Source organism: Bombyx mori, chromosome 10 (assembly GCF_030269925.1).
Source record: "Bombyx mori chromosome 10, ASM3026992v2".
NCBI lineage: Eukaryota > Metazoa > Arthropoda > Insecta > Lepidoptera > Bombycidae > Bombyx > Bombyx mori.
In genome coordinates this window covers 16976858-17000939 of record NC_085116.1, presented here as the reverse complement: position 1 = coordinate 17000939, position 24082 = coordinate 16976858, and the positions used below count along the sequence as shown (strand labels likewise).

Below are 24082 nucleotides of genomic sequence, written 5' to 3'. Positions count from 1 at the left end.
TTTCGAACCGGTGGTAGATTCTGCGAAGCACTGCTCTTGCTAGGGCCAGTGTTAGCAGCACCTCCGGTTTGAGCCCCGAGAACTCCCTTACACGCTAGGGTGACGCTGATATAGCCTCTCAAGGCTATCAGCATGGGTAGGCTTAAAAAAAATGCTGTTCAAAATGTCGCTTGGAGCCATGATTACACGCTATTCATAATTCTGAATGCAACTATTTAAGAGTCACTATTCAGTATTCAGTGGCAAGAAATTTGAGAGATCTATGTCCAGCAGTGGACTGCTATAGGCTTATGATTATTCAGTATTCTACGGCGTGCGGCTCAAGGTTGAGGGGTTGTGGTACGACGATGAAAAATAAAACTAATATCGTTTCCAATATTTTTATTTTTAAATTAGTGGCAGTGAAGTTTCCGGTACGCCGTTATCGTTAACACAAACTGGTTCATTGGTTTCACACAATCGACACGTATAAAAATAAAGTTTGAAATATCAGCTCACATTATTAATATCCAAGCAATACTTTCTACTGTTTTCTTTCGGTTTCTGACGTCTGTATATTTATTTATATAATAAATGAAACCAAATTACGTTGTGTAAAATGTTAAATGCAGTCGTGGAGATATTTTAATATATCCTATTCTGTTCCTGATCGTGTATTTTCAATTGTAAATGCAAATATTCGTTTTACTACTTCCTTTTTTTGTGAATAGAAAAATCTGAGTGATCTATGGTTTATGGCAGACTAAATAGTATAGTAGATAAATCTATTATTATGTTAGCTTACTTTTCAATTTACTTCGGTAAAAAAACAGAACTTGTATTTTGCATTTATTTTTATAAATCGTGTACATTTTTAAGGAACTAACTAAACAGCTTTCCGTACATAAAAAATATTATGTACCTACTCTTTTATTTAACAATGACGAATATTACTAACGAAAAAAATATATTCAGAGATCATAAAACGCACAGCCTTCAATTTATTTGAACTTAATTAAAATAGGAGAGAAAATCTGCCACCGACACGAAGTATCCGTTTATAACATTACTATTTAATTTATATTTTGGGGTATTTTGAGTATTTAGTATTTTAAAACATTCTTTTGATTTAATTGGTTAGAAGAAGTTAGTATGTAATAATCTTCACATGTCAAAATTATCATCAGCCCCGTTATTTTAAAAATTAAACTAGACCCGCTTTTGGTATGAAAACATTATAACTATGAATATATTTTGCTATATAATAAATTGTATATTTATCCGTATATTAAATAAAAACATGCACGAATTCAGAATATGTTAATGCAGCAATGAAATTTTGTTGTACTTTAATTATTGAATAGGCCTTAACTATTTATGGTAATGTTTCATGTGATACTTGTATCTAAATTTTTATTACGTATATTAATTGTATAACCTCTGATTTAAGAACTCCCTATAGTCAACGTGAATATAATGCTTCTGGCTATTGTTCATATGAAATGCGTATGTGACCATGGCCTCTTTGAGTTGCTGTTACACTTTCTGTGCTGTAGACGAGTGGGCGTGTCTTGTGTGCTTTTTGTATTAAGTACCAGAGACTTTTCGAAATAGATCCATATATCAATGGTATTGTTATACTAAAATTGAGATCCAACCTTCACAATTAATGAAATAACATGATGGTCGAACCTATTGTGAGTCTTCGCGGGTTCTGTATCTGCATCTAAGCCGTGAAATGTGTTTTTTTATAGCCAGGTTAACCCGAGCTCGTCTGCTCGTTCTACTACAAGAAAATACGGATAAAAAACAATGAACAGAAAGTTTAATTGTCTTCTAATATCTACTTGAAGCTTTGAGTCCTTGCGGCATTGTTCAGAGAAATGAAAAGATATGAAATTACATTCCGATCAAGTTCTTCATCTCTATTATTGAGGTGTTTTAACAAATTGGCTTGAATTTAATTTAAGCTTCATATCAAGCTTCCTGCTTCCGTGAAGAAAAAAAGCTACCGACATTGATAACAATATCACACACAATAATACGTGTCACGAACTATCCATACAAAATTTATGAATGCGATACTGTTCGAACCAGCGCCTATGAGGTCTACAAACACTGACTGCTTAACATCAGAAGAGCTGCGATTTATGTAGGTCCTATATACCGAATTCATAAATATGTGAGTTCGATTTGATTACGTCATCGCTTTATTGTGAGAGTCATTCGTGACCATGTATCAGGTAGCAGCGTAGTCTCTTAGGATCAATTGGAAGAGGACGAGGACTTCGGTTCCCGGCCACTCCTTCTTGTTCTGTGCAGGCGCCGGAGTCCGACATAACCTGGCCCGGTATCCCCGTGGCCGGGTATCCGTAAACAGTTTCCCAGTGTTAAAAAAAGCTACGTCTTGAAAGCTGCAGCTTTGCTGAATAAGCCCGGCGCCTTGTCCGTTAGGCCACGAAAGCTTCAAAATGAACATCTAAACTTCAATCCGCCTCTAAACGATTTTCTTAATTAAAAAAAAAACAACATTTAAAACAATTTCTTGTCCCTATAATCAAATGTGCGTAACCGTGATATTATGAACAATATTTTAATTAATAATATGAAAATTCACAATGGTGTTTCATTCAATTGATTGAATTATTGTAAAGTGGTTCACAAATTAATACCAATATCTACTGTAAAATGCTCTAAACTAACAAATAATCTGTTTCTTTTTTTGTAGTAATGTGATTTGTTTTTTAAATGAGTTACAAGTCAACTAAACCATTGGGTAATTGTGAAATTACAAGTCGTGAATTTTAAGACTAGTTATAGTTATTGTTATTGATTTTCTGGAACAACTAATTATAAATTCGATATATTAACAGGATCATGTATTTTTTTTCTTAAATATAATTTGGCACAAATTATAATTAATCGAGAAACAAATCAGTCAACATGACGATACACAAGATTACTTTAATACGATAATTCTGACAGACATGCGACCTTTTGAAACTTTATCTTCATGTACCTTCCGTAAAACTCAGCCACTTCACAATTTTTATTCGAGAAAAACTTTTAATATTCCGGCGAGATGAGGTTTATAAAAAATATGACACAACACAATATGATACATACATTTAGTTCGAAAGGCAGAAATCTAGAAAATATTATCTTTGCCTGTATAGACAAAATTGGTAATATGATGAAATGCTTCCAAAAGCAATGTCAAACAATAATACTTAAGGTATATATTATTATAATACCAAGAAAACAATATTAATATAATCATAGGATTGTCGCTTTGATGTCGAAATGAATACGGAACAAAAAAATCGAAATTGCTTTGGGGTAACAAAAGTCTTGTGTCGTTTACTAAAATTAGAAAAAGACTAAATTGTCTATGAAATTTATATTCAGTTAATGTTTTTTTTCTGATCATTATCAGGTGAAGTAGCTCCCAAGTAAATAACTTGTTATCATTTTAATCCACTTAAAAACGTTTATTTGATATTTGAAAATTATCGTGAAAAATGAAAAAAAATAACCTCACTTTTCACCTCGCCTCCTGCCGCTCGCGTCTCTAAATCTTATTAGCGACAGTCTCGAAATAAATAACGCACTAACACTTTTCTTAACTTCGATTCGAAGTTTTTCAAGAAACATTATGAATTAGGACAAATAACTTTTCCGAAAACGAATAAAAAAATAACTACACTTAGGTATTTAAGGTTTTTTTTTTACATCAAAAACATCAAAATCGAACATCTGCCGTGACAACCAGAAGGACCTAAGTTATAAATTATGATTTAAGATGCTAATTAAAAGGTTCAAATTTATACTCTATGTTGTATGTAGTCAATGATGAAATGTCTTGACTGAAGCAGTTTGTTTTGTTTTAAATAGAATCGAGACGTAAGTTTCATCGTTAATCCAAGTTGCACATATTACGATGTGGTGGGTAGCCATCATCCAAACGTAAGATATTTGACAGATGCCGCCACAACGTCTTCAATCTGAGCACTTTATTTTCTGTTTGTTGTTGAACAATTCATCTTAATGAACATTGCTACTACACGTACCATACAAACGGGCATTGATAATAACTCTAGATCAATCTGGTTCTCATGACTTCAAGCAAGCCGGCTCGTCAAAAGCGAAAATTTATTAAAAATATTATACAATTTGATAATTACACATGATGGATTCCGATTCAGAACATAGGCATTTAGATGTAGATTAATATACAAATGATACTAAATTTACATCATAACACACAGTAATAAAACATTGCAATGTAATCTGTTCGATCAATAAGGGGTACGATAATGTATTTCATTGAGCATTTATTTATAATGAAAGCCAATAAGTACAAGTATATATTTCGGAGAAATCCGAAAACTAAAAACTGGTGTCGGGAAAGTTGATCTTAAATACGTTTACCGTGCTATCTCCGAATACTATATCAGTTTTCGTGATCACGGACGACGTAGAAAGCAATCAATAAACCGACTCTTGAAATTACTAAAATTCACCTAGCGTCAAGTTAATTAAAGCACGTACCTATCGCTGTAGAATATCCCCTCATGTTTCGGACAGTCTTTGCTAAATGTTACGTTCGTAATACATTTCTTTGGAACCTATTGATCTATTTTGTTTCCATTTCTGGGCAGGCCGGTGAACATATCAAGAAATGTATCTTGATTTAAATTATTATTTTTAATCGATACGCTGTCACGAACGTTCTTCAGCCATAAACTTTTCTATATTATTCGTTTCCAAAAAACAGCTGTACATTGATAGAGCACAAACAATGCGGACCTTAACGCACTATTTTATTCTCATCACAGCGGAGGAAGCTGTTATCTCGGAATCACGAACCGGAATTAATTAAGAGCAAAACGAGCCGATCTTAAATTAATTTTAAAATTATAGGATAGCTTATGAACTGTACAGACATACATCAAACAATTGGAAATTAAATAAGTACCGAAATCAAAAAGACATCAAAACGCTCCGTCAAGTTAGATTCAAATCGCGTCACAATAATCTTAACTATACAATTAAGAAACCCTCGCCGGGGCATGTAAAACTTATTAAATCTTCCATTATTATTAATATAATACATTTAATTTCGTGTATCCTTCACGATTTCGTACTATACAAAAATTAAAAAAACATTATAAATACGTACTTTAACTACAATATCATAGATCTAATAAGTACAAGAACTTACCTAATTCTATATTGCGTCGCGTTCGCCACGGTGACGACACAGCGACGACACGGTGACGACTCAGTGACGACTGAGCCGCGGAGCAATAAGACCGCGGCATTAGATACAACCTCTTTTATAACATTGAATTATTATTTTATATAATTTTCATATCATCTATTACAAATATTTTACGTTACGCGTTCTCTCAGTTACTCATCCGAGACAAGTCTGACTCGCGAAGGAACGTGTATACTTGCTATTTGACGTCACGAAACCTTTCATCATAATTCTACCGTGAATTTATGGAAACAATGAGCAAATTCATCCGCATGCAAAACTGTGCAGAGCTGCCGGCCGATGTTCGGTGGTTTGCGAGTCTTACTCCGATAGACACGCGGCGCTCTGAGCACGGCGGCGGTCGCGATGTAGACCTCAGTACCAGGCCCGGCGACCAGGGTCGCGACAGGGCCACGAAGTGACACAGTAAGTCTATTTATGAATAAGTAAAGATAAAACGGTTATGTACCATTTTCCCCTTTGCTTCTAAATCGATTTCTTTTTTATTAGTAATTGTTAGTTAAGCGTTTGGAAATATGCTGTTTGTCGTTTTCGAACATTAAGAAAACGTCTAAACTAAGAAATCAGTTTTGTTCGACACAGTCTAACAGTTTATCATGCTTTTCTATGCTTGGATGAAACTATAATAGTGATTTGGAATTGACATCTGTGATAGATTGGTAGGGCGATCGCGACTCGCCGCTAAAACGCATTCCGTTCGACTAACTTTAATATTATTTTTAATATAAGTTTCTAAGATTGAACATCTCGATGATTAGACAGTGCTGTCGTGTTCTCGTGACTCGGGTGTGATACAAGTGCAGGGCGATGCCGGTGCGACCCCGAGTCTTCGCAGACCGAGAGGAAGTCAGTTTCACCTATAATAATTTCGCTACTTATTAACTAGGTCGCAGCCTGGCGCGAGGCGGGCTCACGATCAATTTCGTAGTAAGTCTTTAGTGGTCGACCGGTCCTCTGGCGGGCGCAGTGCGGCGACGGCGAGCGCGCGGCCATGCGGCACAGCGCCATGCGCAGGGCGGCGGGCACGCCGGCGCCGCACAGACCCTATCAGAGCCGGTCTTCCTCCTCCTCCTCTTCGCCCTCGTCTCCGGCCTCCTCGTTCTCCTCCCGGTAGCCAGGATGCTCGCTGATCGCATAGTAGTTGCCGTTGTATATGACTCCCAGCTCCCGCAGAGCGTCACCTCTGATTGTCGCTTTTATCGTCCAGTTGTAACAGTCGTCCGACTCAGACTCGCGGTCCAGCCTCTCCACATCCAGGATCTTCGAACTGAGCCGCTCGAGGATTATGCCGATGTCTTTGATGGTGAGATGCCGCTTCTGGTCTACGCTGAGTTGGTCGATGAGCAAGAGAAATTTTTCGGACGTGACGGCTTCGTCCTCGACGAGTGTGTTTTCGGTTTCGCTTTCCGAAGAATCTCGATCTCCTCTTCGAGCAGATTCCGCGTCCAAAAAGCGCACGTGTCCTTTGGGTCGTCCTTGGGGTGACGCTCGCGGCTGTGCGTCTTGGATGGGCGAGGTGGCAACGCTTTTATGCACAGCGATACGGCGTCCTTCCTCGTGCAGCGCGCAGCAATGGAAGTCGCACTCGTCGGGGGGCGGACGTGCCGGTGAGGTGGGGGCGGCGCGACACTCGGCCGTGTGCACGTGCTCGAGGGAGCCGGACGCGCGCGACAGGCGGCGCGGGGCGGGGCCCGGCTCGTCGTGGTTCACGACGGTGATGTGCGGGGGTGGGGGCGGCGGCCGATCTAACGACGTTTGGATCACGAGCGAGGGTCGCCGGTCAGGCTTGGCCTGGCGGGAAGGAGAGCGCGCGGCCGGCGAGGCAGCAGGCCGCTGGTCCCAGTGCAGCACCACCGTGACGCGCCCCTTGTTGTCCATGATCTTCCATGAAGGCGTCTCATCGTGCAGTTCCAGCGCGTGGATCGTCTCGCATACTATCTTCGGGATGGCTGATATCGCTGGAAATTTGATGAAGAAACTTAATTGTAGGTGCGTCCAAAATAAATTTGCATCGCAAAAATGTAGGGAACCTTTGACCGAGATATCCACGCTCGGATCCCTCGTATCGACCAGCCGCCGACTGACTATTTTTAGTGTCTGGAGTCTATGAATATTCCAGTTCACAGGGAAAATACAGTTGACCTGCTTTCAGACTTAATAGGTTGAACTGCTATTCGGAGGAATAATAAATTTATTTATATGTTAATTAATTTATTTGGAAGAATTTTAAAATATAATTTATATTGCACAAGAGAGCGGGATCAAATGTGAAGACTTACCAGCCTTGATGACATCGACGCCTGTGGGGTACCAGCGCTCCCCTTGCCGCAGCAGAAGCAGGACAGTGTTAGGCGGTAAGGTCCTCCAGTAGTCGCCGTCTTCCACCTGAGTTCCGTCGCTCTCTAGCACTAACCTCACTGGCTCACTCGCAGCTACCGATAATTTCTCTTTACCTATTAATTGAAGAAATAACAAAATTAATTTTTAAAACTTAAAAATAAGTTACGTCTTGTTTTTTCTATTAAGTTTCTGTAATTTAGTGTTAAAGCAGCGACGCGCAAGCACCAGTGCTTCCGACGAGATTGAAAGACAAACTGGGCACGCGGTCCAGTTTATCAACAGTTCAGAGGTGTAGTGGAGCCATTAATTTCATTGACCCGTTTTAAGTTGTTAACTCTTGCTCGTTCCAGGGTTTACTTTACGTGTGGCTTTTGGAGTCTCACTCGACAGTGACTTATTGACTAGTTATTTCGGTTATATTAAGGTTATTTTCGTAAACCGATACGGACGGGTGATTTAAAAGAAAACCCTTTAAGCTTAAACAGCTCTATGGAGGATACCTACTAATATATTTATTAGTGTCCATAAATACTACGATTTTTTTTAAGTTCAAAGATATCCTATGAAATTCTGGGATACCAGTAGGGAATTTATGTTCGGTGAGTACAGAAATAAAAAAATCGGGAAATTTAAACTTTATATTATAACGGCGAACCAAGATACTAAGTGCTACAACTTTTGTAGTAAGCATGCTACGTATGTACCTATTATGAATACATTAGAAACTGATCCTGGAATTGAAGAAAGGCACAGAAGCTACAAGAATTTTCTGGCAAATTAATGCGCGTTTGGTGCAGTTTGGTAAAATATCTGTCCAAATATATGTTAGTGCGAGCTACTTCTGTATCTTCCGAACATGTGTACTCGATATCGAGATACGAAGTATCGTCACGCAGAAGCAGTACACAGACTACTGCAGTGGATCAATTCTATTTCGTAAACCAAAATTATGAATCAATCCATTGATTCGCTTATCCATTGTATAATCATCATTCAATTAAAAAAAATATTAACCTTTTTTTTAATAACCCTAAATTTATTATTTATTCTATAAACTAAATCGGTTTGAACCGGTCTTGAAAGCTTGTAATTGGTTGACGTATTTATCATGGACATTAATAATTGCAGGAGCATACTCAAGTTAATGCTTACTAGTGAGGATTCTTTTCAGTTCTCTTTAAACAAGAACCTCACCGGGCCCAATAAACGTTGCTCATTTTAGAAGTTTTAGGGACAGTTAAATACGATAATAAGGTGAGAATACTCTGACTGAGTAAATTTACTGGTGGTAGGACCTCTTGTGAGTCCGCACGGGTAGGTACCATCCTACCCGTGCGTAGGCCTTTTTCTGCCGTAAAGCAGTAATGCATTTCGGTTTGAAGGGTGGGGCAGCCGTTGTAACCACACTGAGACCTTAGGACATATATTTAAAGGTGGGTGGCGCAATTACGCTGTAGATGTCTATAGACTCCAGTAACCGTTTAACACAGGGTGGGCTGTTGAGCTCGTCCATCCATCTAAGCAATAAAAAATATATGAAACAATGATAGTAGGAGGAAAGTAGGAGCAGGGAATACGTAGGAAGGAACATACCCAACACGGTTTGTATACTGTTTTTTTTCCCCTACCTATTCGCTGGTAGGCTAAGAGGTTATTCCAGCTACGCCCGGACGGGTAGGTGAGCTCACGGACTCAACCTGAGATAATTTGCTAACACTAGCCCTAGCAAGAGCAGTGCTTCGCAGAATCTACCACCGGATCCGAAACGCGACCCACTGAGAAGATCCGGCGAGAAACTCAGTGACCTGTGTCTGTGGGTTAATTTACTCGTCGAGTCCTGCGTCGCAAGCGACGGGTTCGACGAGAACAATGACCGGACAAGTTGCATAAAATGCTTAAACATATACAAATAATTCAACTAACACTTTTAGTAGTACTTACAATGTTGGGACGATGCACGTTCGATTAAAATTAAAATTATGGTTTTTAAAGCAGTAAACATATTGTATATTTAGAATTGGAGTGACTTAACTAAAAAAAAATTTGTTTTATACTCTGAACGACTTATAAACATGTATTCTATCAGTTTGATGAAATTTTAATTAATAAATAATTTTAGTTAGAAAAGAAAGTACACTTTCCGTCTCTTTTAAATCAAGCAAATACTTTAATCTTTAAGATATGCGCTTTAAGGCTTAAAGTATTATAATCAAAACTGAAAAATTACAATTCTTCAATTACATTTTTGGCGTTTACTAATAAACAAGAATTTTGGTATAAGCCACTTCCATTCCAAAGGTCCGATGTATGTACGTACCTCTGTGTATTAATTCCTCAAAACTAGTGACTACCAGTCCCTTCCTCACGTTTCGCGAACTGTCCCATATCTTGAAAGGCCTCTTTCCTCTAACCTCCTAAAAATTTACACGAAAGCATTAAAATATTTTAGTATTTTCATACAAGGTACAGTAGGAAAACTTCAACGTAACAAATTTTAAATAAGATGAGTTCTGTAGTAAAATAATCTCAAATTAATTGAAAAACAAAACTTAGTTATATACTTCTAAATGACTCTGATGATGATTAAATTATTCAATCTGTCTTAATCAGAACTTTAATAATGAAATTAATGAGTTTTAACATAATATCCCAGACCGGGGATATGAACTACACATCATTTTGGCCCAGATGAGCTACGGCGTAGAGTAGCTACGGTGTAGTAGCCCGTTCGTAGCACTTGCACCGGCTGCAACGGTGCAACGCCCGAGCGACCTCGGAGCGCCCCGCGCCCCGTTGACACGCGCCCCTCGCTCCCTCTCGCGCCGCGATGCCCTGACACTCGCCCCGCCCCACACGCACTGTGCGTTGACCCACTGACATCGTCCTGCACGATCTTTAATCTAAACAGGGACCCACTCGCTGCCTTGATAATACCAATATCACAACATTTTATACTATATTCTCGAAACATGAATATTAGACTGTACAAAAATCTCAAGACTTCATTTGAAATCATCGTGAACTCAAAGCCATAACAAACACTCAATAAAAACTGTGGCATGGCGCGAGCACCGACACACGTAGAGACATAAAACCCATTACGACGCCGTCAACGGAACCGAAGTCTTCCTGTGATAAGTTCGACATAAAGCGTTGACATACCTCCTGTATCTCGACTATCATTTTTCGAGAGCACACTAGTGCACGAAGACAACGGTTTTCCCGCAGCGGCCCACATGCGATAAAAGAACGATGGAGAAGGTGTAAACTGAGTGTCGATTTGCGGTGTTGAGGTTATATGTGTAACAGAGAGGGCGCGATGCGCGCCGGCGGAGCGCGGCGGCCGCACTGGGCGCGAGTCGTGACCGGGTCGCGTGCCTCGCCCCCCGCACCCCCGCACCTCACCGACTGCCCCGCGCGCCCCGCACCGCCCGGGCCCCGCACTGCAGCGAGAACCCGTAATCTCTTGATGCCGTAAGATCTTGAAATTAGCGTTGCCGTTGATGCACTTTCCAAACGATTCAAACGGAAAGTAAAGGCTTTTAAGTAATACAAAATTTTTGAGTTGAAACTTATGTGTCATGGAATAAATGCCCACATTGGTTGCACTGTAGAGTTATAAAATTAGTAGTTACTTGTCATAAAACTACCAGCTACTGCTGACAGAATAGTTCGAAATGTATTCGTAATAAATTAATGAGAATTACAAAACTATAGAGAAAATGCAAGAGATAAATATTTCTCAAAATCTTGCGATGTCGGTGCTAATACTTGCGTTTTGATGACTACGCGAACACTATTTCCAGATAATATGCTGATCGTTCTGTAAAAATCAGCTCTTATCTAGCCACAAATTAGAGTCAGTCCCACACATTAAAGTACATAAAATAACTGTGCTCAAGTCTGAGTCGCGGGTCTACGCGAGAGCTACGAATGCGCGGTGCTACGGGCGGGTCGTAGCCCAATTACCACACGTGTTGGATGATGTTGGGCTATAACAACCAACAGCTTTGGGTGTTTTTTTTTTGTACTTAACTCACAATCAGTCAACTTATAGTAAAATTTATTGGTTACATTTTTGGATATATGTATTTTTATTTTATAAATAGCAGGAATAGTAAGCAACGTAGCACGTAGCAAGATGGTGGCTAGGTGTTCTCAGAGTCATCGTTTTGTGGTATTGGAGTTTCAAGTTGAGTTAAAAAAATTGCCATTTTTATAAGTATTCTTATATTTCGAACAATTATACGGTACGGTAAACTTGTTATAGAACACATCCTAATATCCTAAGATGTTTGGATTCCATAATCCAGCTCTGAAGCTAGAGATGAAACACCCGCTCAAAGCGACTATACCAACATCAGCAACAATTTAATTATGCCTATTTTATTTCCCTTCACTCAAACCGGATATTTAACAAGTCTTGCTAGAGTTGGTGAGCTTCATCCGGGAGTGAGAATATTTTTAATTAGAACGGATAGGTCACTATCCTATGCAGTTTAGCCTATACCATATACTGCATATGTATGTTACCGTGAATGTTCCACGTACCTTTAGACAAAGGATTTATTCCTATTGTGTTAGATTAGCAGCTACTATACTCTTCAAACAAGAAGACACGATTGAATCGAAATAATGAACTAATTTTCATCGATTTATCTAATATAACTGGATTCAAGTGTAAAATAAATCATAAACCTTGTGTTAAATCAATGTAATATAATATTATGGTAATATTTTAGTTAATTTTAAGTTTTTTAATATATCGTTTATGCCAACAAATGTTGTTTAATTTTTTTTAATAATTGCCTAACAATGAGTTATTTCATTTTTCTAGGCAATTAAAAGTGTTTCTCTAATACCGAATAACCCATCTTGTATTATTTTCAAATTGTATCATGTCCTGTTTTACTACGACGGATAAAGGTTTTTTTTTGTCGAACAACAAGAACAAAGTACATTTGAAAATTTATTACTGGTGGTAGGACCTCTTGTGAGTCCGCGCGGGTAGGTACCACCGCCCTGCCTATTTTTGCCGTGAAGCAGTAATGCGTTTCGGTTTGAAGGGTGGGGCAGCCGTTGTAACCATACTGAGATCTTAGAACTTATATCTCAAGGTGGGTGGCGCATTTACGTTGTAGATGTCCATGAGCTCTAGTAACCACTTAACACCAGGTGTGTTGTGAGCTCTCCACCCATCTAAGCAATAAAAAAAAAAAACGCCATCAGTATTTTATTAGAATTTTGTTTATACGTACAATGCGTACCAATAAGTATTTACTTATAAAGTATGAGTTGAAAAAAATATTATGATTATGTGGGTATACGTGTAGTAAAAAGTAATAGGAACTTGTGACAAAAAAAAAAACTAAAGAGGTAAGTACAAACACAGAGCGAGGTCACAACCACCACACAGATTACCATAAATGATTTAATTTGACACGAATTGACATAAGCGTTCGCGGGTAAAATTTGCAAGTATGGCGGCGTTGGTATAAAAAATTACGGCTCCGTTGATAATTGAGTTTTTTTAAATTCATCATCGATCAATGCAGTGGCCACACACTAGTATGAGTAAGCGTTAAAAAACGAAAACTTTATGTAACTTATGGTTTTAAACTTAACCACAGTCAGTTTAGCCATTATTCAGTATACAAGTGCTAACCTATTAGTACACGACTTAGCAGTAGCATTATCTTTAAAATTATAGATCCCACAATAGTCTGATTAAGTTGCATCTGTTAGTACTGAAAAGAGTAATATGAAAAGTAAAAAAGATTATTGGTTACATATTACGGTTGTCTTCAGGTCTTATTTGTTTTTATAAGTGGCCACTATGACTAAAGAAAATTGAGACGGAGGCATTTGAAAATTTAAATGGACGACCTGATTTTTAGCCGTTGCAGTAATTACATAATTGTTGTCCTATCATCTGGAATGCAAAATTGCATTGCATCTACAAGAGATAAGATAGGGGTGCCCATTAATTATGATAGCAACTACGGCGCTGGGGATTACAGATTAAGGTAGGAAAATATGTGAACATACTTTGCTGGTGGTAGGGCGAATTGTAAACTCGAACTTATATTCCTACTTCTGCATAGTAATTGTTTTTTTTTCAGCTGAAAGGGTGGGTCAGCACAATCGAGATTTCGATTTAATACCTCAAGGTGGTATTCACGTTTTTATGACTATTTTCTATTTTTCGTATTGACTATCTCGTATCAAATAGGCCGTGAGCTTGTTTACTCCTCTAGGGTACCAAAGAAAGAACAAAAATATTTAGACTATACCTATTCAATCAATTGGCATCATTTCGCTTTTGTACCTATTGTATCTAAAGCGGTATTCACATTGTGGTGTCTATTTTTAAGTAATATAATTAAGTAAGGTTGTTCACTCGTCTAAGAGACGAAATAAAGAACAATATTTAGGTTGTATCTGTTCATTCAATTGGCCACCCAACTTAGAGGTGTAATTATTTTTCGGTAATAACAGCTCTATAGACTATGCAGTACAAGGTACTTCTGGTGAAGACCACACTAACCTAACAAAAGTACCGCCTACTAACATTCAGCAGAAAATATTGAATAATGTTAAAACTCTGTAATGTTAAATTCCGTAAACCAAGATTTTTTATTTTTATTTTATTGCTAAGGTGGGTGGACGAGCTCACAGCCTACTTAGTGTTAAGTGGTTACAGGAGCCCATAAACATTTATAAAGTAAATGCGCCACCCGCCTTGAGATATAAGTTCTAAGGTCTTAAGTATAATGCGGAGACATTTAAATGGTGTTTAGTTGTAAGGTTAGATTTAATATAGTTTAAGTTCACTGTTTGTCTTCCAAATAAAATAAAATAAAATAGTTACAACGGCTGCTACACTCTTCAAAGCGAAACGCATTATTCCTTCTCGGCAGAAATAGGCAGAGTGGTGGTACCTACCCGTGCGGACTCACAAGAGGTCCTACCACCAGTAAATATGCATATGCTTCAACGCTTTCATAATTTTTTTAATATTCTGCTTTGTAGAATAAACTCTTATTACCAAACTTCCATAAATATTTTACTTTTTAAATTCTATCCGCCTGCCTCTGTCTAACGTGAACAAATATTTTTCTATTTGTACTTTGTAAGATCCGGTGGTCGTTACAGAAATTGAGAGACATGTCTTTTAATGTATGCTTTCCATAGACTTATTCGATATCTCCTTTGTTCAACAACTAAAAAGAAAAAAAAACCATAGACTTTTCCGCGAAAAAACCATATACAGGAAAAAGTGGAACTGATCTATAAATAAATACAAAGACGTTTTCAACGGATATCCACGTTCGGCCCAGAGCACGGGTAATTACGGAAAATGGAATCCATCTGTGGGATTATCGACAGCACACCTGTGCGTGGGATGAAAGAGTAAATACTAAGACATATTTTTCCTCAATCAGTTTCAATGCAGCACCTGAAGCTCATTGAGTCTAAAAATGGCTTGACAGTGAGTGATATATTAATTTGGGGCGATTTGTGATACGTTTGATTCGCTTTCGCCTGAGTAGTACATAATGTGAATTCAGAGCGTATGGTAACCGTTTTGTGAAGCGAAAAAAGGAATAATGTAATACTTTACTTTGACATAAACTGAACATGTAGGATTAAGATGCACGTGCGATCTTTTACTATCAACGGATAGGACTATGCAGTTAAAAGTTATAGATGGTACCAATTTTTAAATGGAAATACGTATTGTATTTTCTTAGATTTTCTCGAGGATTTTTTATTTCATTTAATTATGTTTAATTAGAAAATATAATATGTAGTTTTATTTAGGTAATAGGTATTTAACAAGTGTTTGCGAACTATTTGTGCGACGAACAGATAATATTGTGAATTAAATTATAATAAATTAAATTAAACCTTTCAAAATCTATAAATATGTGTAATTATGTAATTTTTGTAGGTCGTATTGTAAGCCTTTCCGAATAGATGCCATCGGACTGCCGATTACTGCCAGGAATGCATTGAAATGCTTGAAGGACGAGGCAATCGTAATGGACAATTGTAACTTCGACCTCATGTGCCAAGGTGGGAGACGGTATTAGCGTTGTGATATCTACGGGCTCCAGTAACCAGTTAAGACCAGATAAGCGGTGAGTTAGTTCACACATCGAAGTAACAGAAAATAACAGTACTTAGAATAAGAAATCGAATGAACAAAATTATATAGACACATAATTATTAAAAATTTAATAATAATGATTTAATAATTTATTTAATAATAAAAAAATTAATAATTAGCGTAATTACTGGTGGTAGGATCTCTTGTGAGTCCGCGCGGGTAGGTACCATCACCCTGTCTATTTCTGCCGTGAAGCAGTAATGCGTTTCGGCTTGAAGGGTAGGGCAGCCGTTGTAACTATACTTAAGACCTTAGAACTTATTTCTCAAGGATGGTGGCGCATTTACGTTGTAGATGTCTATGGGCTCCAGTAATCACTTAAAACCTGGAGGGCTGTGAGCTCGTCCACTCATCTAAGCAATAAAAAAAAGAAAAAAAAATACATTATCATTCCAAGGGGGAAAATTAAATGCTTTTTTTTTTATTATAATATGGCTATTATTTATATATAATATTTATACGGCTTATGATCTAGTTTTGTAAGAAAACTTATCGTTATTATTATGTATTTATATTATTTATCAATAATATTATTTAAACTTTAAGAAATTTATTATAATATTAAATCGTTTACCACTCCTGTGGCGGTGTCTACGGCCCAAGACCTGAGTGATTACAAAAATCAATGAACAAACCCACTAAAAACAATAATATATTTTTTTTCTATTTGAGTACGGAACCCTAAAGAGGCAAAGTTAATCATTAAATACGTTCGTTATAAGAAACAAATCGAGAACGTAAGAATGTTCAAGGTAGCATTCGTGTTACTGGCGGCTTTTATTGAAGATGCCATTGTCTCAGAATGACTGCGTGGCTCGAAAAGAGAATTCGGTTAGAAAAACGAATTAAATACCGGCCGCGGTATTCTGTTAGATCGGTGTGCTTAGGGCGAGTTTTTTAATGTTCACGATAGCGTAAAAGTTAACTCAAATTTGTATGGAGTTGGAACATGTGCCTAGGTTTGCCGCTAGCGGCGCTGTTCCAACTGTATACAAATTTGAGTTAACTTTTACGCTAACGAGAACGTTACAAAATTTGCACACTAAGCACATAGTCGACGCGCATCAAGCGGTCGCTGCCAGAACAATTTTTGCTCTTCCACCTTTTTTTTTCCTACTTAAGCTGAGAGCCTTGAGAGGCTATTTCAGCGTAACCTTAACTAGTAGGTGAGCTCGCGGGGCTCAAACCTGACGACGTTGCTAACACGAACCCTAGCAAGAGCCGTGCTTCACAGAATCTACCACTGGATCGGAAACGCGACCCACTGAGAAGATCCGGCGAGAAACTCAGTGGGCTGTGTCTGTTGGGTTAATTTACTCGTCGAGACCTTCGTCGCAAGCGACGGGTTAGACGAGAACGATGACCGGTCTTCCACCAAATAACTTGTCAAAAAGCACAGCGTACAGCGCGGATTCGTGCTACGGTATCGTAATTTTGGTTTTAGAATTTAAACGCACGTCCCTTTCCAGAATTTAAACTCACAGATTTGAAACAGAAAGTTTCTTAAGTCCGCCTAAGATAATCAGCTGAAAATCTCAATCAATTGTATTGGTGTACCTACGCTTTGCTTTCGTCAAAGGCTTTCGTAAATTTTGTTTTAGAATTTAAATGCACGTCTGTTTCCAGTGTCCAGTCCAGTCAAGTCCAGTTCCATTAGTCATATTAAAAATGTTAAATTTCAGAGAATAATAATTTGTACTCAATTAGTTGACAAAAGGTTTTTGATTCTGCCTAAGAAAATCAGCTGCAAATCTCAATAATTGTATTGTAATACCTACGCTTTGCTTTCGCTAAAGGCCTTCTATGTCTAGGACAAGCGATTATTTGTGTCTCACACACGCCACTGATCACTCTAACATAGGAAAAGAGAAAGAGAGTAGCCAATAGTCGGTTGAAAATGATGGATTTTATTTGTCACTAAGTGATTATTAAATTATCTATACGTACTATTACTAATTGTTTTTAAAGTAAAATTTTGTTATGCGTTGTATGAGGGTTACCCAGAAATTTTCTTATAGAAATAACACTCTGAAGTTTATAATCTGCTGATATATTTCCGCTTTTTTTAACATTGACTGACTTTACTATACTCTTGGAATTGTATATCTTATTGTCTATATTATATAATATACTTGATAGTGCGTGTTTGTGTTGAATTTTTTTTTTTCAGGCGTCCTCTCCTGGACTTAGGTCTCCTCCAAGATTCACCATAACGACCGATCCTACGCAGCCTGCATCCAGCAGATTCCGCCGACTTTTAACAGGTCTTCGGTCCACCTCATGGTAGAACGCTCCACTTTCCGGTACCAGGGATATAATAAAGTCGTTGCCATTTTATGTTTACGATTTATGAAAACGGAAGCAATTACTCCAGTCCAACTTAGTTTAGGTCTCGTAATATGCAACTACAACATCAGAAATCGTAAATAAAAACCAGCTACAGCGCAGATGCCGTCTCCCCATCAATTTTCCCCAAGCTTATCAGTTTTTCAATCAATCGGTTTTCCATCATTTAAAACGGTTCCGTAGTCATCCCCCGTCCTCCGGGATAGAATGTTCTCCGCTTTATGAACAGATTAATATTTAACGGAAGCATTAAAACCGTCGAGGATTCGGATGATGAACTAAAAATATTATAATTAAACCGCAGCCCTGCGTTATTATGCTTCATCAAGATCGCAAGTCCAGCGCTGGCCTCATGCCACTCTGGTCGCAGTTTCTATTTAACGAGAGTTCAAAAGCGCTTCACGAAAGAGTGCTATGGAAATTACTTAGTTTTGTGTGCGGTTAATTTTCCTAGCTACGGTAATGCAATGTTGCAGTACATTTTACTCAGTATTCGAGGTAAGTTTGATGTATTTTTTTGAACTTCTTTTAAAATACTTAGAACGAGCTCACGGTCACCTAGTATGCAGTGATTAATGAAACCCATAGATATCATAACATCACGATGCCGTCACACATCTTGAAAGATGAGGTCTCAATTTTTTTTAATTGCTTTTATGATTGGATGCTTACAGCCCACCTGGTGTTAATTTGTTACTGGAGCCCATAGACATCCACAACGTAAATGCGCCACATACCTTGAGATATAAGTTCTAAGGTCTCAAGTATAGTTACAACGGCTGTCCCACCCTTCAAACCGAAACGCATTACTGCTTTACGGCAGAAATAGGCAGGGTGGTGGTACCCACCCGCGCGGACTCACAAGAGGTCCTACCACCAGTAATTACGCAAATTATAATTTTGCGGGTTTCATTTTTATTACACGATGTTATTCCTTCACCGTGGAAGTCAATCGTGAACATTTGTTGAGTACGTATTTCGTTAGAAACATTGGTACCCGCCTGAGATTCGAACACCGGTGCATCGCTCAACACGAATGCATCGGACGTCTTATCCGTTAGGCCACGACGACTTGAAATCTACTATAATGACTGTCTCATCCTTCAAATCGGAAAGCATTAATGCTTCGCGGCAGATATGAGCAGGGCGCTGGCATCGACTCGTGCGAGAGTGTTTTGGGAGGCTTAAAGTCAAAGGGAAGATCTTCCACTGAGCGGGTTATATAGCTCGGTAGACCGATGGTCCAAAAGTTAATAATCGGAACTTGTTATTTATTTATTTATCTATTTTGAAAATGTCAAATATCTTGTGTTCTATGATGACTACGCGACACATTGTAATCAATATCCCGAACTACCAGTATTTTGTTAGCTTGTTAGTGAACGTTTAATTTTGAAGAAACAGCTGCAACGGGATACATTCTAAATTTCAATAAAATTAAATTCGCTCTTTTCTTTAATGAAATGTTTTCAAAATGAAATAAAAATATAGAGAGTGACCTTAAAAAGTTATACGACGCTGTACACGCCTCAAATGATTATAATATAGAATGAATAGCAGTGTGTAGTATTTAATAAAACCAGTGGAATTTGTTTTGTAATTTAAGAAAGACAGCAACCAATTTCGTCGTCAACTGCTTTTTAATACGCTTTCATTATCGTAGTGTGTATGTTTGCATACAGCGTGTTACAAAATACCCCGTAATAATATAATTAATTATTAAAGCCTAAAATTTTTTCAACCCTAGTAAGCTGTTATGTCATGGATTATTTAACAGAAAGGCCTACGTACCCATTTTACCTAATAATTGTGTACTTTAAAAGTTTTTCTACTTTTCATTCATAAATGTGTGATACCTCAATACAAGGATGTCATTATACTCAAATACTGGCTTAAAAAATGTCAAGTTGGAAAAAAAATTGTCAATTTCAAATCTTCTAATCTATATCAATCTATGTCCTACAACTGTTTCGAATAGAAATGTAGGTACATTATGCATAGTTTACTCTTTAAATTTACTGATATATGGTTTGCACATCAGTGAAAATAATAATATTTTTTAATTTTTTAGGGGTATATTATACAGCCCGTTACTATGGTTCTTAAATATTGTGAATGGACTCATTATAAGGCCCCATTTAACCTCCTTTCGGCTTCATGGGTATTTGTAACACCCTGTATATACAACGGACTTTTTGGACGTCGTTTTCAACTTCAATATTTGGGATTAACTTGAAAATTTTCACACCCATGAAAAACCAATGATGATACACTAATTTTATAATTTCGATCTAAATTCTGGGCAGCATCAACAGGATGAAAAAAAAGATTTACTGGTGGTAGGATATCTTGTACGCCCGCACGGGTAGGTACCACCACCACCCTGCCTATTTCTGCTGTGAGAGCCGTAAGAGCCGTAAAAAGTCTCGGTTTGAAGGGTGGAATATCCGCAGAATCCGCAGGCTCCGGTAACTACTTAACCACAGATAGGCCGTGAGCTCGTCTACTCGTCTCGTCAATAAAAAAATTGTTAGTTCAGTTTTCTATTGAACATACTTTTCAGTTTTTAAAGTACATATATTATTCTTATTCACTAGTGTAAATGAAATCACAGCTTAAAGATATATCCGGGTGTCAGCATGCATCATTGTTTTCGTGGCATTCATAGGCAAGACCATCGTCGACTCTTAATATCAGAGAGGCCGATCTGTTTGCGAGTAATAGTATAACCCTAAACAAAGCATTTTTTTTTTATTTATTGATTAGATGGGTAGACGAGCTCACAGCCCACCTGATGTTAAGTGGTTACTGGAGCCCATAGACATCTACAACGTAAACGCGCCACCCACCTTGAGATATAAGTTGTAAGGTCTCAGTATAGTTACAACGGCTACCCCACCCTTCGAACCGAAACGCATTACTGCTTCACGGCAGAAATAGGCAGGGCGGTGGTACCTACCCGCGCGAACTGACAACAGGTCCTACCACCAGTAAAAAAATTGCAATGGCGAACTCTCCTGTGTGCTTAGTACGAGTTTTTTAACGTTCTCGATAGCGTAAAAGTTAACCCAATTTTGTATGCAGTTGGAACAGCGCCCCTAGCGGCAAACGTAGGCAAACGTTCCGATTCCATACAAATTTGAGTTAACTTTTACGCTATCGAGAACGTTAAAAAACTCGCACTAAGCACACTGATTTATAATACATATTTGAAGTTGTCGTGACCTAAAGGATAAGACGCCAGATGTATTCGTATGCAGCGATGCACCGGTGTTCGAATCCCGCAGGCGTATATCAATTTTTCTAATGAAATACGTACTTAACAAATGTTCACGAATGATTTCCACAGACCAAAGGAATGACATCGTTTAATAAAAATCTAACCTGCAAAAATTATAAATTGCGGAATTATTCATGTCAGGGCGTCTTGTGAGCACGCACGGGTAGATACTATAGGTACCATTATTCAGTCTATTGATGACGCCAAGCAGTAATGCATTCTGTTGTGAATGGTGGGGCAATCGATCATAGAACTAAGACTTAGAACTCATGTCACAGTGTGTTTGATTTACGCTGTTGATGTCTACAGGCCCCGGTAACCACTTAACACTGTGTGAGCCGTGAGCTAGTTTACCTAACTAAGTAATAAGAAAACAATATGATTCCAGAAAACTTGAAACAGTGGTTGGTAAACAGCTGTCTCTCAGTTGTTTAGTTCTAAAGCCAAATGCGTTCGTTCCGAAGTCATTCATCCCATTAAGTTCAAACTTGGTGCAGTATCTGTTGTCGCTTCGGGAGAGCTTCTCTCCTAGTACCATCATCCTACGGCAGATGGCGCGCGAATAGTTTCAAAGATTTCACACATAAGCGGTCGTCATAGTCGACCGCGACCGGATTTCACTAGACGATAATAAATTATTACTGAATCATTTCGAATTTAGCGTTTATTTCAATTTCCACAAGTCACAGAAATAATTAAAATATACTTTTATTGTCAATCTTGCATTTTTTATGTTCATTATTATTATTTCTGACGTTCCGAATACATACATTACGAATTCCATAATTTGAATTTTTCGAAACTTTTTTGTTTAAAAAATTTACTATCGCTACCTAAATAATACCGCTTCTGATGTCCAAACATTCTCTAAATGAATTATATTTTACGAATTAAATTTTGTGGAAGTCTATTTATTAATAATTTTCAATTAATAATGTTGATATATTATTATAAAGTATATACTGTCAAAATGTGTAATGCCATATCTATTTCTATGCTCTGTGGGACTGACCGGGTTGGGTAAATAATACTTGCCTATAACTTACAAATCATTAGACTATAAAGGCGCTTATGACTCAGGTAAGATACCGTTTTTGTATTGTAGTAACAAAAGGACGGAATTAAAATTGATTGTTTGGTTAAATTTTTTGGGTGTGTTAATTTTAATGCACTTAAATAAAAGACTGAAATCTAGTCATATGGGGTAACATGGGGTTTGTGGAAGTGTAATGTGTTATCAGCATGTGGGGCTGTTCGGATTATTTGAGCTTTCGACACCGAGACGACAAAAATATACACCAAGTTATTAATACAGATCCTGAATATTCAGATCCTGATTGCATTTGCGACGAGTACGGAAGGAGCGAGACACCAAATCGGCTCCACACCCTTCACGGAGGGCGCCGTGTCTGCGGTAGGAGCCCTCGCTAGCGTCGTGCACGGGATACCCAAGGCTGCACACAGTCATCACTCCAGGCACAGGTCCGACACTGAAACGAACGAGTCCGAGAGCACGAGGCGGCGGCGAGGGAGCGCGGTGCGGGTCGCGCTGCGGTCGCGGTTACATAAGCGGATCGGGGCGAAGCCTCCACGGAAGGTTACCTCTCTGGCCATCGCGGCATGTCCGCCGGAGGCCGGTGGCGGCGCGAGCTCACGCCGCCATCGCCGTGGGCCGGGCCCGGGACGCGTCGCGACTCGCGGGGCAGATAGCGGCGGTGCGCGCGTGGGCGACGATCGATGTGCGCGCCACGCCTGCGCCGCCCGCCCGCCGCTGCATCCGCCCTGACACACTGACCTCCTCGACGCCGCCCCCGCCCGCCACCCTACCCGCCGCTACATACGCTGATTGCACTATTTAGATAATGTCCCCTAGATAACGGACCCGATAGCTTAGTTCAAAGCCTTCGCGTCCAAGATGTTCTGTTCGGTACAGAATTCACATTAATATTTATAATAATAGCTCCGTACACGAATACAATACTTAATTGGGTTTCAGATAGTTGCGTACATTTCGTCAATGTTTAAGTACAAACAGCGCGATTACGAGACATTCATATAAATAATACAACTCGTTAAATTTTCATTCATAGTAGTCCATTGAACGCAACTAGGTAGTAGCGCTTACATGATAAGCTTATAAGTCAAGTTGAATGCGACACAAAAGTTAGTATTTGTACCAACGTGTTTTTTACTGGTGGTAGGACCTCTTGTGAGTCCGCACGGGTAGATGCCACCACCCTGCCTATTTCTGCCGTGAAGAAGTAATGCGTTTCGGTTTGAAGGGTGGGGCAGCCGTTGTAGCTAAACTTAGACTTTAGAACTCACATCAAGGCGGGTGGTGGCATTTACATTGTGGATGTCTATAGGCTCCGATAACCACTTAACGCCAAGTGGGCTGTGAGCTCGTCCACCAATCTATGCAGTAACAAAAAAAATGTCTGCTACGTCTCTTTATTTGACTTAAGATTTATGTTTAAACGTGCATTGACCAGACTCGATATAAAAATAGCCTCAGCATTTAAGGTCACTTTGTGAGGTCCTTGTCCCGGGGAGGACGATAGAACGCAGACAGAGCTCGTCGAACCTGGGTCGGGTGCTAACGAACTGTCGCCTAATGCTGAGTACACTGCGTTCAACTAATATTGGATTAGTGACGGAGCGACGCTCAGAATTCGGATTA

The 24082-nt window shown here is 38.7% G+C and overlaps 1 protein-coding gene and 1 long non-coding RNA gene across 3 annotated transcripts; one reads left to right on the top strand and one right to left on the bottom strand.

Moving 5' to 3' along the window:
- Positions 1 to 366: 366 nt before the first annotated feature.
- LOC101736469 (uncharacterized) lies at positions 367 to 24017 on the bottom strand. 2 transcript variants are annotated; one of them, XM_012697502.4, is made up of 4 exons: positions 23005 to 24017; positions 9921 to 10017; positions 7543 to 7716; positions 367 to 7221 (listed from the first exon to the last, which is right to left on the bottom strand). In XM_012697502.4, the coding sequence occupies exons 1-4, from the start codon at positions 23014 to 23016 to the stop codon at positions 6311 to 6313; spliced, it is 1194 nt and encodes a 397-aa protein (XP_012552956.1). In that variant the 5' UTR covers positions 23017 to 24017; the 3' UTR covers positions 367 to 6310. The 2 variants fall into 2 exon arrangements, with proteins under 2 accessions (XP_012552956.1, XP_004921663.1); XM_004921606.5 differs by lacking the exon at positions 23005 to 24017 and adding an exon at positions 10766 to 10940.
- On the top strand, positions 13087 to 18113 carry LOC119629030 (uncharacterized). The gene is made up of 4 exons (XR_005245130.2): positions 13087 to 13177; positions 13501 to 13629; positions 15558 to 15747; positions 17947 to 18113. It is a non-coding gene; the product is annotated as an uncharacterized LOC119629030 (long non-coding RNA).
- Positions 24018 to 24082: the final 65 nt, after the last annotated feature.